Source organism: Pelophylax lessonae (genome assembly GCF_965119305.1).
Source record: "Pelophylax lessonae genome assembly, chromosome: 13".
NCBI classification, from domain to species: Eukaryota; Metazoa; Chordata; class Amphibia; order Anura; family Ranidae; genus Pelophylax; species Pelophylax lessonae.
Genome location: NC_138780.1, coordinates 7,938,076 through 7,954,505, shown reverse-complemented (window position 1 = coordinate 7,954,505; position 16,430 = coordinate 7,938,076). Strand labels below are relative to the sequence as shown.

Sequence of the window (16,430 nt, the reverse complement as noted above, 5' to 3'; positions counted from 1 at the left end):
ATATCTAAACATGATCCATAAGCGCAGGCGTTTTCTCTGGGCCAAGGCTCATTTATAATGGTCTGTGGCAAAGTGGAAAACTGTTCTGTGGTCAGATGAATCAAAATTTGAAGTTCTTTTTGGAAAACTGGGACGCCATGTTGTCATGGTCTTACCTCCTTGCTGTTCTCCTTCGTTTGACATGTGCTGGCGGCCATCTTGGTTTCTGGGTTTCTTGTAGCCTCCCACCCTGCGGCTCCTCCTTCCCACTGGGAGGAGCTGGATGCCTAGCTCATATATATAGGAGGTCTGTGGCTCAGTTCCCTGCTTGGTCCTCCTGTGTTCACATGCTACCAAGACTGCTGCTACTTCTGGTTCCTGTTCCTGGCTTCGTCTGACTACCCTGTTGGTTCCTGATCCTGGCTTCGTCTGACTACCCTGTTGGTTCCTGATCCTGGCTTCGTCTGACTACCCTGTTGGTTCCTGATCCTGGCTTCGTCTGACTACCCTGCTGGTTCCAGACCCCTGGCTTCGCAAAGACTCTGCATCGGTTTCGCCATCCGTTTGGACTTTTGCTTTATAGCTTGTTTTTCAATAAAGCTGTCTTATTTTCACTTATCTGTTGTTGTACGTCTGGTTCATGGTTCCCTGACATTAGGACCAAGCCATGAATTCTGACGGTACAGGGCCATCCTCGCTACCCACGCTGGTTGCCAGACTTGATCAGCAGGATCACCTGTTGGGTCGGGTCGCCGTGGCGTTGCAAACCCTGCTTGAACGCACGGTACCACAGGCCATGAATTCTGACGGTACAGGGCCATCCTCACTACCCACGTTGGTTGCCAGACTTGATCAGCAGGATCACCTGTTGGGTCAGTTCGCCGTGGCGTTGCAATCCCTGCTTGAACGCACGGCTCATTTCGCTCCCGTTGCCGATGGGTCGGTTGCCGCTCCTGGGTCCGCTCCGGTTGTTGCGCCAGAGTCTACCCCGACACCTGTTGTTGCGCCTGCGGTGTTTCGGGGTATGTCCGGTTCTGCCCCCCTTCCACAGCGCTTTGGGGGAGAGCCAACTCAGTGCCGAGGTTTCCTTAACCAGGTGGGCATTTATTTCGAGTTGCTGCCACATGCCTTTCCTACTGAGAGATCAAAGGTGGGCTTCCTGATCTCGCTGCTCTCGGACAAGGCCTTGGCCTGGGCCAGCCCTTTATGGGAGAACAACAATCCGGTGGTTGCCGAGTTTTCCGGTTTTGTTGCTTCTCTTCGGAAGGTATTCGATGTGCCGGCTCGTGCTGCCTCTGCTGCGAAGCTCCTTATGTCCATCAGACAGGGTTCACGATCCGTAGCTGAATACGCCATTGAGTTTCGTACCCTGGCAGCAGAGGTGGGCTGGAATAATGAGGCTCTAGTCGCTGCTTTCTCTCATGGTCTCTCGGATGCCTTGAAGGATGAGGTTGCAGCTAAGGACCTACCAGTGGAGCTCGAGTCCCTTATTTCTTTCCTGATTTTGATTGACACCAGACTCAGGGAGAGACCTTCCTTTAAGGAGAGTCTGCGGAGGCCTCCTAACAGATTGGCGCCTACGTTTGCTGTCCCACCCGTGCCTCCCTCTCCTCCCACGCCTCCTGGGGATGACTTGTCTGGGGGTGAACCCATGCAGCTGGGGTTTGCTCGCCTGTCCGAGGGGGAGAGGGTACTCCGGAGACGCGAGGGCCGATGCATGTACTGTGGTCTCGGTGGGCATTTTCGGTTGGCATGTCCGAACCGTCCGGGGAAACGCTCGCACCTGAGATCCTGTCAGAGGCAGATCTTGGGTGGAGTCTCCTCGTCCCCGGTTTCCCGTGTTGACAAACCACTGATCACTGTTGTCCTCTCCTGGGTCGGGGGCTCGGTGACGACCCAGGCGTTGGTGGACTCTGGTGCTGGTGGTTTGTTCATTGATAGTGTGTTCGCTGCCACCAATTCCATTCCTCTGCAGGCTCGGGGTTCACCTCTGGCTCTTGAGGCGATAGACGGCAGACCCCTTCTGCCGCCACACGTAACTCATGAGACCCTTCCAGTGGGGTTAGCCATTGGTGCCGTTCACAGAGAGTCGGTCTGCTTCCAGGTTATTTCGTCTCCACACTACTCGGTGGTCTTGGGGTACCCCTGGCTCCAGAAGCATAATCCGATTTTCGATTGGAGATCGGCCGAGATCCTCTCGTGGTCACCGCAGTGTGGGGCTAGTTGCATCCATGGGCCTGTCAAGTTGCTGTGTACTTCCTCGGACTCTCTGTTGCCCCCTGAATACGAGGAGTACCGGGATGTATTCGATAAGGTGCGCGCGGTTGCCCTACCTCCGCACCGCCCATACGATTGTGCCATCGAGTTACAATCTGGTGCCGTTCCTCCTCGTGGCAAAGTCTATCCACTGTCGGTAGCAGAGAATGAGGCCATGGAGGAGTACGTGAGGGAGGCGCTTTCACGCGGACACATTCGCAAATCCTCGTCCCCGGCAGGGGCTGGATTTTTCTTTGTGAAAAAGAAGGGCGGTGAGTTGAGGCCTTGCATCGTTTACAGGGGTCTCAACCGCATCACGATCAAGAACGCTTACCCGATACCCTTGATTTCCGAGCTGTTCGACCGTCTTAAAGGGGCTACGGTCTTTACCAAACTCGACCTGAGGGCGGCATATAACCTCGTAAGGATCAAGGCGGGCGATGAGTGGAAGACCGCGTTTAACACCAGGACCGGTCATTATGAATCCTTGGTTATGCCCTTTGGGCTGTGCAATGCGCCCGCAGTCTTTCAGGAATTCATCAACGATGTTTTCCGTGACCTGTTGCAGCAGTGTGTGGTGGTCTATTTGGATGACATCCTGGTATATTCTGAGTCCATGGAGACCCACATTCTGGATGTCAGACGAGTGTTGCAACGGTTACGAGAGAACAAGCTGTTCGGTAAGCTTGAGAAATGCGAATTTCACCGATCCCAGGTAACCTTCTTAGGTTACATCATTTCCGCTGAAGGGTTCTCCATGGATCCTGAGAAGGTTTCGGCTGTCTTACAGTGGCCCCAGCCCAGTGGTCTTCGTTCCCTGCAGCGCTTTTTGGGCTTCGCCAATTATTATCGGAAGTTCATCAGGGACTTTTCCATGCTAGCCAAACCTCTCACGGATCTGACCAGGAAGGGCAGTAATTCCCAGGTCTGGCCGCCCGAGGCCATCCGAGCTTTTGAGGCTCTAAAGTCCGCCTTTGTGTCGGCTCCGATTCTGTCGCATCCCAACCCTGGGTTGCCCTTTGTCCTCGAGGTGGACGCGTCCGAGACGGGAGTAGGCGCCCTTCTGTCTCAGCGTAGAACACCAGAGGGTCCTCTGCTTCCTTGTGGGTTTTACTCCCGGAAACTGTCTTCTGCTGAGTGCAACTACCAGATTGGTGACAGGGAGTTATTGGCCATCGTGCAGGCTCTTAAAGAATGGAGGCACTTGCTCGAGGGTTCGGTGGTTCCGGTCCTCATCCTGACGGACCACAAGAATCTGACCTACCTTTCTGAGGCCAAGAGATTGACACCACGTCAGGCCAGATGGGCTCTGTTCTTGTCACGTTTTAATTACGTGGTCTCCTACCTACCCGGTTCCAAGAACATCAGGGCGGATGCCTTATCACGGCAGTACTCCGACCTGTCCAGGGAGGAGTCGATTCCGACTTCGGTCATACCTCCGAATCAGATCCTGGCCGCCATTCGCACCAGCCTGACCTCTCCTCTGGGTGAGCAGATTTTGGCGGCTCAAGCCGGTGCTCCCTCTGGGAGACCCAACGGCAGATGTTTTGTGCCTGAGGAGTTGCGCACTCGGTTGTTGCGAACCTACCATAACTCCAAGACCGCGGGGCATCCTGGAAAGAATCAGCTGTCCTGGGCTGTTTCACGTCTGTTCTGGTGGCCTTCCCTACGTTCCGACATCGCCGCATATGTAGCGGCATGCTCCGTTTGTGCCCAGAGTAAGTCCCCTCGGCACCTTCCGGTGGGTCTTCTGCAACCCTTAGCCACCGGGGAGCGCCCATGGTCACACCTGGGGATGGATTTCATTGTGGACCTCCCTGCATCCCGAGGCCATACGGTCATTCTCATGATTGTGGATCGGTTTTCCAAAATGTGCCACTGTGTTCCTCTCAAGAAGTTACCCTCTGCACAGGAGTTGGCCACGATTTTTGCCAGGGAGGTCTTCCGGTTGCACGGTTTGCCCAAGGAGATTGTGTCGGATCGGGGGAGTCAGTTTGTGTCCAGGTTCTGGCGCGCCTTTTGCTCCCAGTTGGGGATTCATCTCTCCTTCTCCTCGGCCTACCACCCTCAGTCCAATGGGGCCGCAGAACGATCCAATCAGGCCTTGGAGCAATTCCTTCGTTGCTATGTCTCCGATCACCAAGACAATTGGGTTGACCTCCTGCCTTGGGCTGAGTTTGCCAGGAACACGGCGGTGAACTCTTCCTCTGGGACGTCTCCCTTCTTGGCCAACTATGGGTTCCAACCTGCCGTGTTACCGGAGGTATTCTCTCCCCAGGATATTCCGGCTGTGGAGGATCACCTTTCCGTTCTACGTGCTTCTTGGGTACAGATCCAGAAGTCCCTTGAGGTCTCTGCGCAGCGCCAGAGATTCCAGGCTGATCGCAGACGAGCGCCTGCTCCTTCCTACCAGGCCGGAGACCGTGTATGGTTGTCCACCCGCAACCTCAACCTTCGAGTGCCCACTCCCAAGCTGGCGCCTCGCTTTGTTGGTCCCTTCCGAGTGCTTCGCAGGGTAAATCCGGTAGCCTATGCCCTTGCGCTTCCTCCTGGCATGCGGATCTCCAACGTGTTTCATGTCTCCCTGTTGAAGCCACTGGTGAGTAATCGTTTCACTTCCTCGGTTCCTCGGCCTCGTCCGGTCCAAGTGGGCAATCGTGAGGAGTATGAGGTGAGCAATATCCTGGACTCTCGCCTGGTCCGCGGTCGGGTGCAGTTTTTGGTTCATTGGCGTGGTTATGGTCCTGAGGAGCGTTCCTGGGTTCCCTCCGCAGATGTCCATGCTCCTGCCTTGCTCCGAGCCTTCCATGCACGCTTCCCTCAAAAACCGTTCTTTACTCCGCGGAGGAGGGGCCCTTGAGGGGGAGGTACTGTCATGGTCTTACCTCCTTGCTGTTCTCCTTCGTTTGACATGTGCTGGCGGCCATCTTGGTTTCTGGGTTTCTTGTAGCCTCCCACCCTGCGGCTCCTCCTTCCCACTGGGAGGAGCTGGATGCCTAGCTCATATATATAGGAGGTCTGTGGCTCAGTTCCCTGCTTGGTCCTCCTGTGTTCACATGCTACCAAGACTGCTGCTACTTCTGGTTCCTGTTCCTGGCTTCGTCTGACTACCCTGTTGGTTCCTGATCCTGGCTTCGTCTGACTACCCTGTTGGTTCCTGATCCTGGCTTCGTCTGACTACCCTGTTGGTTCCTGATCCTGGCTTCGTCTGACTACCCTGCTGGTTCCAGACCCCTGGCTTCGCAAAGACTCTGCATCGGTTTCGCCATCCGTTTGGACTTTTGCTTTATAGCTTGTTTTTCAATAAAGCTGTCTTATTTTCACTTATCTGTTGTTGTACGTCTGGTTCATGGTTCCCTGACACATGTCATCCGGACTAAAGAGGACAAGGACAACCCAAGTTGTTCTCAGCGCTCCGTTCAGAAGCCGGCATCTCTGATGGTATGGGGTTGCATGAGTGCGTGTGGCATGGGCAGCTTACACATCTGGAAAGGCACCATCAATGCTGAAAGGTATATCCAAGTTCTAGAACAACATATGATCCCATCCAGACGTCGTCTCTTTCAGGAAAGACCTTGCATTTTCCAATAAGACAATGCCAGACCACATACTGCATCAATTACAACATCATGGCTGCGTAGAAGAAGGATCCGGGTGTGAAATGGCCAGCCTGCAGTCCAGACCTTTCACCCATAGAAAACATTTGGCGCATCATAAAGAGGAAGATGCAACAAAGAAGACCTAAGACAGTTGAGTAACTAGAAGCCTGAATTAGACAAGAATGGGACAACATTCCTATTCCTAAACTTGAGCAACTTGTTTCCTCAGTCCCCAGACGTTTGCAGACAGTTATAAAAAGAAGAGGGGAGGCCACACAGTGGTAAACATGGCCTTGTCCCAACTTTTTTGAGATGTGTTGATGCCATGAAATTTAAAATCAACTTATTTTTCCCTTAAAATGATACATTTTCTCAGTTTAAACATTTGATATGTCATCTATGTTGTATTCTGAATAAAATGTTGAAATTTGGAACTTCCACACCATTGCATTCTGTTTTTATTCCCAATTTGTACAGCGTCCCGACTTTTTTGGAATCGGGTTTGTAGAAAGGTCTTTTTTTTTATTTGATCGATCTTGTTAGAGGAGAAATACATTATGTTACAATTGTTTAGTATAACCCACTCTCAGTGAGATAGCAATGGAAGCCAAGCCTTGCCAAAGTAACAACACTGGACTCCAAGCAAGTGTCCTTACTATCATATGAACTAGCTAGACCAGCAATCCCAGGTATAGGGATAGCAGTGTCCACCCTAAAATGTAATATGAGTTTTGTCTAGACTATCATATCAGATAAGGCAGAGCTTGGTTATTCATCTTTCTGCATTCTCACGACATTGGTTTTTTACTCTTGTGAAATCTCTATAAATAAAGTTCAGGAAGTGCGAAGACCATAAAACTTCTGCTTCTCAGAAGGGCAGTCACAACTTCTAGGTCCCGTCTACCATGTCAGTCTTTCTCGCCATCGTGTTCCTGTGTAAGTAGAAAGATATATATTTTTTTCATTCTTAGTATTTCTATTATTTTATTCGGAGTATCAGATGAGGGTCTTTCCTTTGAGATCGTGAGAAATGCACAAAACAACTCATTACTGTGAACCTGTTGGAGGTTCTATGTAAAACACACTCATTGTATTTGTATCTGTTGTGGACAAAGTATGACGACCCTTCTTCTTCTTACTTTGTGTTCCCCATCTAAAGGGTAATGTACGATCGATCTTGTTAAATGGGAAACACATTATGTTACAATTGTTTAGTATAACCCACTCTCAGTGATGGTGCATTTCAGAAAGGAGCTAGAGGTATATGCAGGGCTTTTTTTCAGCGGAGATGCGTGGGAACGCAGTTCCGGCACCTCCAGCACTGAATGTATGTAATGGCAAGGGGTGTAGGGTGTGCTGGTGGGTCTATTAATGCTGGCTGCTGGGGGATCTGTTGTCACTGGTGGGGACTTGTTTTTGTGTAAGAGTCTAATTTTGCTGGTGGGGGATCAATTATTGCTGGGGAGTCTTATGTTGCTAGTAGGGATCTACTGTTGAGGTAGAGGTATATTGTACCTGGCTGCATGGAGATCTGTTGTTGCTGCTAGGAGATCTATTGATGCTAGCTGCTTAGAGATCTGTTGTTGCTGCTAGGGGATATATTGATGCTAGCTGCTTAGAGATCTGTTGTTGCTGCTAAGGGATATATTGATGCTAGCTGCTTAGAGATCTGTTGTTGCTGCTAGGGGATCTATTGATGCTACCTGCTTGGAGATCTGTTGTTGCTGTTGGAGGGTCTATTGATGCTAGCTGCTTGGAGATCTGTTGTTGCTGCTGGAGGGTCTATTGATGCTAGCTGCTTGGAGATCTGTTGTTGCTGTTGGAGGGTCTATTGATGCTAGCTGCTTGTAGATCTGTTGTTGCTGCTGGAGAGTCTATTGATGCTAGCTGCTTTGAGATCTATTTTTGCTGCTGGGGTCGGTCTTTTGTTTCTTGGGGTGTTTTTTTGCTGTGGGTGGTCCATTGTTGCTGTGCGGGGGGTCTATTGTTGTGTGGGGGAACTATTGTTGCTGGGGTAGGGTTTATTGTTGCTGTGGTTGGTTTATTGTTGCTGGGGTGTGGTCCATTGTGGTTGGGGGGGGGGGGGTTCTAATATTGTGTGAGGGATCTATTGTTGCTGTAGTGGGGTCTAATTTTGCTGGGGGATCTATTTTACTGCTTTTCTTGTTATTAGACCAGAATAAATTCCATACAAATTATTTAGCACCACAAAATGATACTTGAGATGGTACTGAGAGGAGGGCAGGGGGTGGAATCAAAGGACAGCTCTCCGAGGTAGGTATGGGGGGAGACACATGGGGGGGGGGGGCTCAGAAGGGGAGAGTTCCTGCACCTATTCTCAGAGAAAAAAAGCCCTGGGTATATGGGCAGAGAATTATTTTGACTCGTGCTACTTTATAAGTATTGGCTGTAAGCTCAGATTGTGGTCTTGTCATACAGGGTGCAAGTTTTACATTTATCGAGATAAGTCAGAGCCACAAATGTGATTTTCAGATTTTAATTGCCAAGTAAATGTTGAAGTAAGATGACTGTCAGCTCTGAGGAGAAAACTGTAGTAAGGTTGGGGCAATGCCAGGGTATGGTACCACTGTATGTGTCCTCGGTCTACTGCCAATTGCTCCTTGTCTCATGTCATTACAATATTGTTTTAACCACTTAAGCCCCGGAAGATTTTACCCCCTTCCTGACCAGGGCCTATTTTGCGATTCGGCACTGCGTGACTTTAACTGACAATTGCGCAGTCATGCAATGCCGTACACCAAACTAAATTTACGTCTTTTTTTCCCACAAACAGAGCTTTCTTTTGGTGGTATTTGATCACCTGTGCGATTTTTACTTTTTGCGCTATAAACAAAAAAATGCGACAATTTTGAAAAAATAATATTTTTCACATTTTTTTTTATAGTAAGTAAAAATCAAATTTTTTTTAACATTTTGGGTCAATTTTTTTTTTTACCATATGTTTGGTAAAGAAAAATCGCAAAAAGCGTATTTTGATTGGTTTGCGCAAAAGTTATTGCGTTTACTAACGAAGGGAAAGATTTTTGTCATTTTTGTTATTTTTTTTTTTAACGCGTAATGGCGGCGATCTGCGATTTTTTTTGCGGTGTTGCAACATTGCGGCGGACAGATCGGACCCCTGACTGATATTTTTGACACTTTTGGGGGTACCAGTGACATTTCTACAGTAATCAGTGCTATATATATGCACTGTTACTGTAAAATTACACTGGCAGTGAAGGGGTTAACTTTTTTTGAGAGGGAGGGGTGGTGTGTGTTCCTAGGGGCGTGTTTCTAACTGTGATTGGCTGTGGCTTGAGGTGTAGGAACATTGATCAACGGTCCTACATAGTAGAACCGTATGATCACTATTCCTACACAGGGGAGAATGACAGGCGGCTTGTTTACATTAGCCGCCTGCCTTTCTACCGCTCTAACGGACGATCGCGAGTGACCGGCGGAGATCGGGTCCGCCGGGCACACGCGCGGGCGGGTCCTTGACCACGCGGGAGCGGGAGCGTGCCTAGAACCTCACAGGCTAGCGACGTAGCCCTACGTCGCTTTGCCTGCGAGGGGCTGACCGCCGACGTAAATTGTCGTGCGGCGGTCGGCAAGTGGTTAAGTTATATTCACTTCCACAATACATCCTAGAACCCCAGTATCTCCATCCCCGGACTTACACAGGATATGAAGGATTGAAGGGTCTGGTTGCTTGGTCTAGTAACGGGGGTCTAGTGGCTTCATAATTCTGTTCTGGTAGCGGTTTGACTGAAATTGCATAAGGGCAGGGCATTTTTTCAGAGGGAATGCGGCGGAACGCAGTTCCGGCACTTTCGGCCCTGAATGTATGTAATGGCAAGGAGTGCTGGGTTGTGCTACACTGTCTATTGATGCTATTGATATATTTTGAAATGCTAGGATCCTAACATCCTTGTTATAAAAAAATGTATGATTTTTTTTACTGAATATAAAAGGAAGAAAAATGATTGAAACCCATTAGATATGTTGTAATGACGTGTACTGTGCGTAATATTTTCTAAAAAGCGTATTTTGACTTTTCAGCTTTGAATGTGGGAAACTCTGGTGAGTACAAACCTCATACTGAACAATCTGCCATAAATACAATAATTCTATGAAAAATAATATTTATCCTAAAGTTTTTTTGCAAAAGAACGGGTTTGGATCATTGATTATAATTTTGTTATTAGCTTTGAATTAAAGCGTTATTAAAACCCAAAAGCAAACATTTATTATATTGCAGTTTGCCAATTCTTAGATACGATGGTTGTATTAGTTTAGGCTTTCTTTCTTCTATTTTCATCTTTTAATCCAGTCAGTAAGTCAGAAAAACTCTCTTGAAGTTACAGGGATTATAACCACTTAAGCCCCGGAAGATTTTACCTCCTTTCCTGACCAGGGCCTATTTTGCAATTCGGCACTGCGTGACTTTAACGGACAATTGCATGGTCGTGCGACGCTGTACCCAAATGAAATTGACGTCTTTTTTTCCCCAGAAATAGAGCTTTCTTTTGGTGGTATTTGATCACCTGTGCGATTTTTAATTTTTGCGCTATAAACAAAAAAAGAGCGTCAATTTTGCAAAAATAACAATATTTTTCACATTTTTTATATGAAATTCCCCAAAAAAATGTAAAAATCTAAATTTTTTTAAATTTTTGGCCAATTTGTTTTCTGCTACATATGTTTGGTAAAACAAAATCACAATAGGCGTATTTTGATTGGTTTGCGCAAAAGTTATTGCGTTTACTAACTAAGGGAAAGATTTTTGTCATTTTTGGTGTATTCTTTTTTAACGAGTAATGGCGGCGATCTGCGATTTTTTTACGGGACTGCGACATTGCGGCAGACAGATCGGACCCTTGACTGACATTTTTGACACTTTTGGGGGTACCAGTGACATTACTGCAGTAATCAGTGCTATAAATATGCACTGTTACTATAAAAATGACACTGGCAGGGAAGGGGTTAACTTTATTGGAGAGGCAGGGGTTAAATGTGTCCCTAGGGGCATGCTTCTTACTGTAAAGGGGCGTGGCTTTTCATGTAACCACAGAGACATACGATCCTAAATAGCAGGATCGTATGATCTCTGCAGTTACACCAGGGAGAATGACAGGTGGCTTTGTTTACATCAGCCGCCTGCCTTTCTCCCTCTCCCCCCGCGAGTGACCGGCGGACATCGGGTCTGCCGGTCACATGCCCGGACATGTTAGGGAACGAGCGGGGGCGGGAGCGTGCCTCTGGCGGCGCGCGCTTGCCCCCTAAAGGCTCTCAGGCGAGCAACGTAGTACTACGTCACTTTGCCTGTACGGGGCTGACCGCCACAGTAAATAGTCGTGCGGCGATCGGCAAGTGGTTAATAAATGGTAAGCTGCAATATCTTACATGTAGCGCATATTTCATTAGGAGTCGCTGGAAATTTGTCCAGGTTCTTCCCCAGTGGATTGTCCAGCAGCCAGGCACACAATCTCACCCACATTTTTCCTCAATACCTAGTCTAGGGGTGTTGTTTTTGTTGTTTTTATTTTTTGAGAACTTGAATAGGGTTGAGGGAATTGAATGCAATACCCCCAAAAAACAGAACTCTGTACGGGCTGAGGAGAGTGTTCTTCTTTCTGTAAAGCTGAAGCAGAAGTCCTTGCTTATAACAAACTGTGGGCTTGGCTTTGTATTAGAAGCAGATAACAGCACACAAACTTCTTCCTTTAGAGCAACAAGAGCAGAGTCCTTTCAGAGACAACTAGATAGACTGAGATTTTCGGGACACCAGCAGATGTCCCCTTTAGACAAACACACAGCTGACTCTCTAGCAAAAGAGAGGTGGCAGCAGCCAACAAGTCTCTAAGATCTCTCACGTAGTCTGTATTCACAGGGACAGTTGGTTGCCTCCTTCCAACTTTCAAGTGACACCTTTCTCCAGTGATACCAGACCAGATCTTGAGCAGACAGTCCCTCAGTCAGCTCTCCTTAGCTTTAGCATTGAGGCCCTCAGGTTCTCTTGAGGCCCTCAGGTTCCCCACCTGAGGCCTCAGGAACCCTTGAAGCCCTCAGGTTGCCCACCTGAGGCCTCATGGAACAACAAGCACATGGCAGCATTGCCCTGGATGAAAGCTCAGTGTTCCTGGGAATGTATACAAACTCTCAGAAGCCTACAGGGCCCTGCTCCCTGGGGTTGGCCCGGGCTGTATACATATTCATAATCAGTGTTGGGCATGTAACTTAAAAAAAGTAATTCGTTATAGTTACTAGTTACTTCTCACAATAAGTAACTAAGTTAGTAACTGAGTTACATCAGTAAAAAAGTAACTAATTACCAGGGAAAGTAACTATTGCGTTAGTTTATAAAATATAATCAAATATGTCAAATAACTTGGATGCCCCCAATATTAAATATGTTAAATGAATGAAATGAACACTAAATAGAAGCAATTGTTATTATAAAACATTGTACACTAATCTACACTATTTTAATGTTGCTGTGGTGATGTTTGCTGAGAGTGGCACTGTGGTACCTGTGTGGTACACTGGTACCTGAGTGGTACTTGCTGAGTGGCACTGGTGGCACTGGTGGCACTGGTACCTGAGTGGTATTTGCTGAGTGGCACTGGTGGCACTGGTACCTGAGTGGCATTTGCTGAGTGGTACTTGCTGAGTGGCACTGGTGGCACTGGTACCTGAGTGGTATTTACTGAGTGGGACTGAGTGGTATTTGCTGAGTGGTACCTTAGTGGGTATTTGCTGAGTGGTACCGGGCCGGCTGCGTGGTGGTACACTGGTGGTAGTGGCACTACCTGATTGGTATGGTATTTAATGCTGCTGACAGTGCTGAGATGAGTGGTACAGGCTGGCTGTGTGGTGGTACACTGGTACTGGCAGTGGTACCTGACCTGAGTCCTGACTGTGGTATTTTATTTATTTATTTTTTGTTGGTACCTGCTGCTGGTGGTGGCTGGTGGTGTGGCACCGATGGGGTCTGACTCCTGTGACTGTCTGACTCCTGTGCTGTCCCTCCTGTCCTGAGCAGAGTGCAGTGGCTGCTGTGTGGTGTGGACGATGGCGGTGGTGGTATCGACTGCTAGCTGGCAGCTGGCTGCAGAGCAGAAGCGCTGTTAACTCCATACCAGGACTGCTCAGGCCTCAGGGAGGAGTCAGTACAACGAGGAGCGGACAGCGGCAGGGTGATATCAGCAGATGATGATCACTCACACAATCAGAGAGGAGTAGAGGAGTTACTGTACTATCCTCTAGTGGTGGTAGATGTAATTGCAGTAACGCCTCATAAGAACCGGGAAGGGCGTTACCGCGGAGGGAAAAGTAATCAATTTGACTACTACAGTAGTTACCAACAAAAGTAATGGCGTTGGTAACGCTGTTTACTTTTAACAGCGTTATTCCCATCACTGTTCATAATGCCATCCGCATAGCTCCACACCTATGTTCTTGAGACTTCTCCAGCCCTCTGAAAAGCAGAGGGAGTAAACCGACCAGAAGCAGCTGAGAACACAGAACTGACCTACTTAATCAGTTACAATAGTTACAGCCAGCAATGCTAAATTTACCTAACACAATGGTCACAGCCACACTGGTTATAGTGAGGAAAGCTAAATTTACCTATCAAAACTCACCCAACTCCACTGAACACAGTGAGCCAGCACTTTAGCTATCTATCTATCTATCTATCTATCTATCTATCTATCTATCTATCTATCTATCTATCTATCTATCTATCTATCTATCTATCTATCTATCTATCTATCTATCTATCTATCTATCTATCTATCTATCTATCTATCTATCTATCTATCTATCTATCTATCTATCTATTTATCTATCTATCTATCTATCTATCTATCTATCTATCTATCTATCTATCTATCTATCTATCTATCTATCTATCTATCTATCTATCTATCTATCTATCTATCTATCTATCTATCTATCTATCTAATTTTAGCACCTATCTTGGAGGTGCTACATTACATTTTTGGTATTGGGATAAATATCGCTTTAATGCAATGCATGTATGCTAAGTCTTCTATTCAGCTCTGGAGGCAGCCATTGTCTGAATATTGGATGCGGTGCTAGTTCTGAGGCAGAGTAGACCTGTACAGCCTCCCATAGAGACACCCCTGTCCCAGCACCAGAACCACTTCCAGCAGTGAGGTTGGGGACTTCTCCAGGATCAGATTTGTATGGGTACGGCTGTACTAACACTCATATTGATTGTTTCCCTTAGGGTTATTTTAGTTTAGCACATTAAGCATAATAAAAAAAAATCCCCTTTTTTTTTATTAAATCTTTTATTTATTTTGTTAATTCTTTACAGTCATTGTGTCATAGAACATATACAATACATTGGGAGAGAAATAAAAAACACAACATTTGTAATTCTGCTTAAAATTATAAACTTACTCCTTTACATATATCTCTCACCTATTAATTGTCTAAACGCTCCATGCTGCATTCCCTAAATTTAAATTATAAATTAAACAAAAACAAAAAAAATAAAAAAAAAAAAGAGAAAAAAATAAATAAATAAAGAGAAAAAAAAAAAAAAAGAAAGAGTAAACTAGTAGACGCCTCTGTGTGCATCGGGTATCCTCTCACATCCTATCATTCATACAAACTCATTTCTATTTGAGATGACGAAATTATTCCATTCACTCCACTAAATCCCCTTTAACCTATTTGGTAAAATTCTTACCCCAGCATTGCAGTTTACAATTTTCAATGTAGCTGGCTCCTGCTCTCTCAATACCACTTTCCTGGTATTCTGGTCTCCACAGGAAAGAATTAACAGTCACCATAAAGTGTCACTGATGGAAGATCATCTCTTATTCTCAAATTTTTAGATATTCCCTCACTTGCAGTCTCTGTGAGAATGGTTACAAAATTACACCAAAGCACATAAACCCCCCTAAAAAAAATTAAATCCCAAGCCCCCCAAAAAAATGTAAACCCCCTCTACCTCATACACACACACATACAACTGTAAACGTACCCTTTGAGTGTGCCTGTACAGGAAAATTGCACTACACATGGTAAATATCGCCGTGCACACGGGAGTAAGAGCAATAATTCTGGGCCCATTATTCACATCTAACTCTAAATTGATGATCGGTAGGGGCTTTTAAATGTCACCAAAGTTTGTTACCATTTCATGAGCACAATCCAGCAACTTTAAGTCATGACATGTTGGGTATCTATTTACTCGGCAACACCATATCTTTAGTATTTTACCCCAAAAAATTGCATAATATATTGCGTTTGCTAAGAATAAGTGACAAAAAATTGAACTATCTCCATTTTATTCTCCAAGGAGCTCAGCTTTTAGAAAATAGATCATGTTTGGGGGGGGGGGGGGGGGTTTAAGTATTTTTCAGTTTAAAATGATTTTTTTTAAATGCAAAAATTGTCTTTTAAGCAAAAGCGTTATTATGGGAAGTTGTGTTCATTGTTGCAAACATAGATTTAGGAACATGTGGGAAATACTCTGTGCCCATGACTACAATCATTGCCATTTCTATAGAGAATGTTCTTTTCTCATACAAGATGTGTTCACCTATCTGTGTTTTGCTGCACACTGTGCTATCTATGTGTTATGTGTGATCTCTTTTCTTCTATAGGAGAGGCCATCAAACCTGTGGTGACCTTCACACCCAACTGGGGGAATATTCTATACGATGACGATGTGACTCTGACATGTAATGTGCCGTCTACTGTACCAGAGGAGACCCGGACCTATCACTGGTACAAAGACAACCAACCAATAACTGGAGATCAACAGAATCTTCACATAACATCTTCAAGATTGGAGTACAGTGGAGATTACCAGTGCCGGACCATTGGTGGTGATATCAGTGATCCCGTCTTCCTAAATGTTACATATGGTGAGTCATCATCTCATCTCCATCATTACAGATTGTTGGGTGTGAATAGAACAACCTAAAGTACATTTTATTACATTTCAGATTATGTCATCCTGCAGAGACCTCCATCCTCCATATATGAAGGAGACCCCCTGACTCTGAGATGTCATCATGTAATACATTTTAGTTCAATAAACACAAAATTCTACAAGGATGATCAGGAGATAAAATCATCAGAAACCGACTCCAAGTTCCATATTCCTAATATAAGGATGAGTGATTCTGGACTCTACAAATGTACTAAACGAATACATCGCTATGATGAGTCAAATGTCTATGAGTACTCAGATGTCTCCTTTATCTCTGTGAAAGGTAAAATAAAATTCTATTTAAAACTCTATCCTTAGAAACTTTGGTTGATCCAGAGGAAGGTAAACCCCCACAAAAAAATACACTTAAAGGGATCCTGTTGATGAAATGTACCTTCAATTTCACCATGCAGACTGCTAAAATGACATTTTGGGGGGGGGGGGGGGGTGGACAACTTTTTTTTCAAAAACATAATTATGTCAGTATTAACATGGTGATTACATGTTTTTTTTTTTTTTTATCAGAAAAGCCATGGTACTAACAAATGGCACTGCACTTCTCTATAGATACACTCACCTATAAAGAGATTTGTTTCTTTAAATAAATACTTTTCTTT

The 16,430-nt window shown here is 46.0% G+C and overlaps 1 protein-coding gene across 1 annotated transcript in view; it reads left to right on the top strand.

The window, feature by feature from the left end:
• Positions 1 to 16,430, top strand: part of LOC309569902 (high affinity immunoglobulin gamma Fc receptor I-like) — a gene marked incomplete at both ends in the record, with an annotated part of 105,878 nt that overhangs the window by 83,698 nt on the left and 5,750 nt on the right. Inside the window, 2 exons of the mRNA XM_082275893.1 lie at positions 15,482 to 15,745; positions 15,827 to 16,096. Coding sequence (XP_082132019.1) covers positions 15,482 to 15,745; positions 15,827 to 16,096 — 534 coding nt within the window. The remainder of the gene's footprint in view (positions 1 to 15,481; positions 15,746 to 15,826; positions 16,097 to 16,430) is intronic.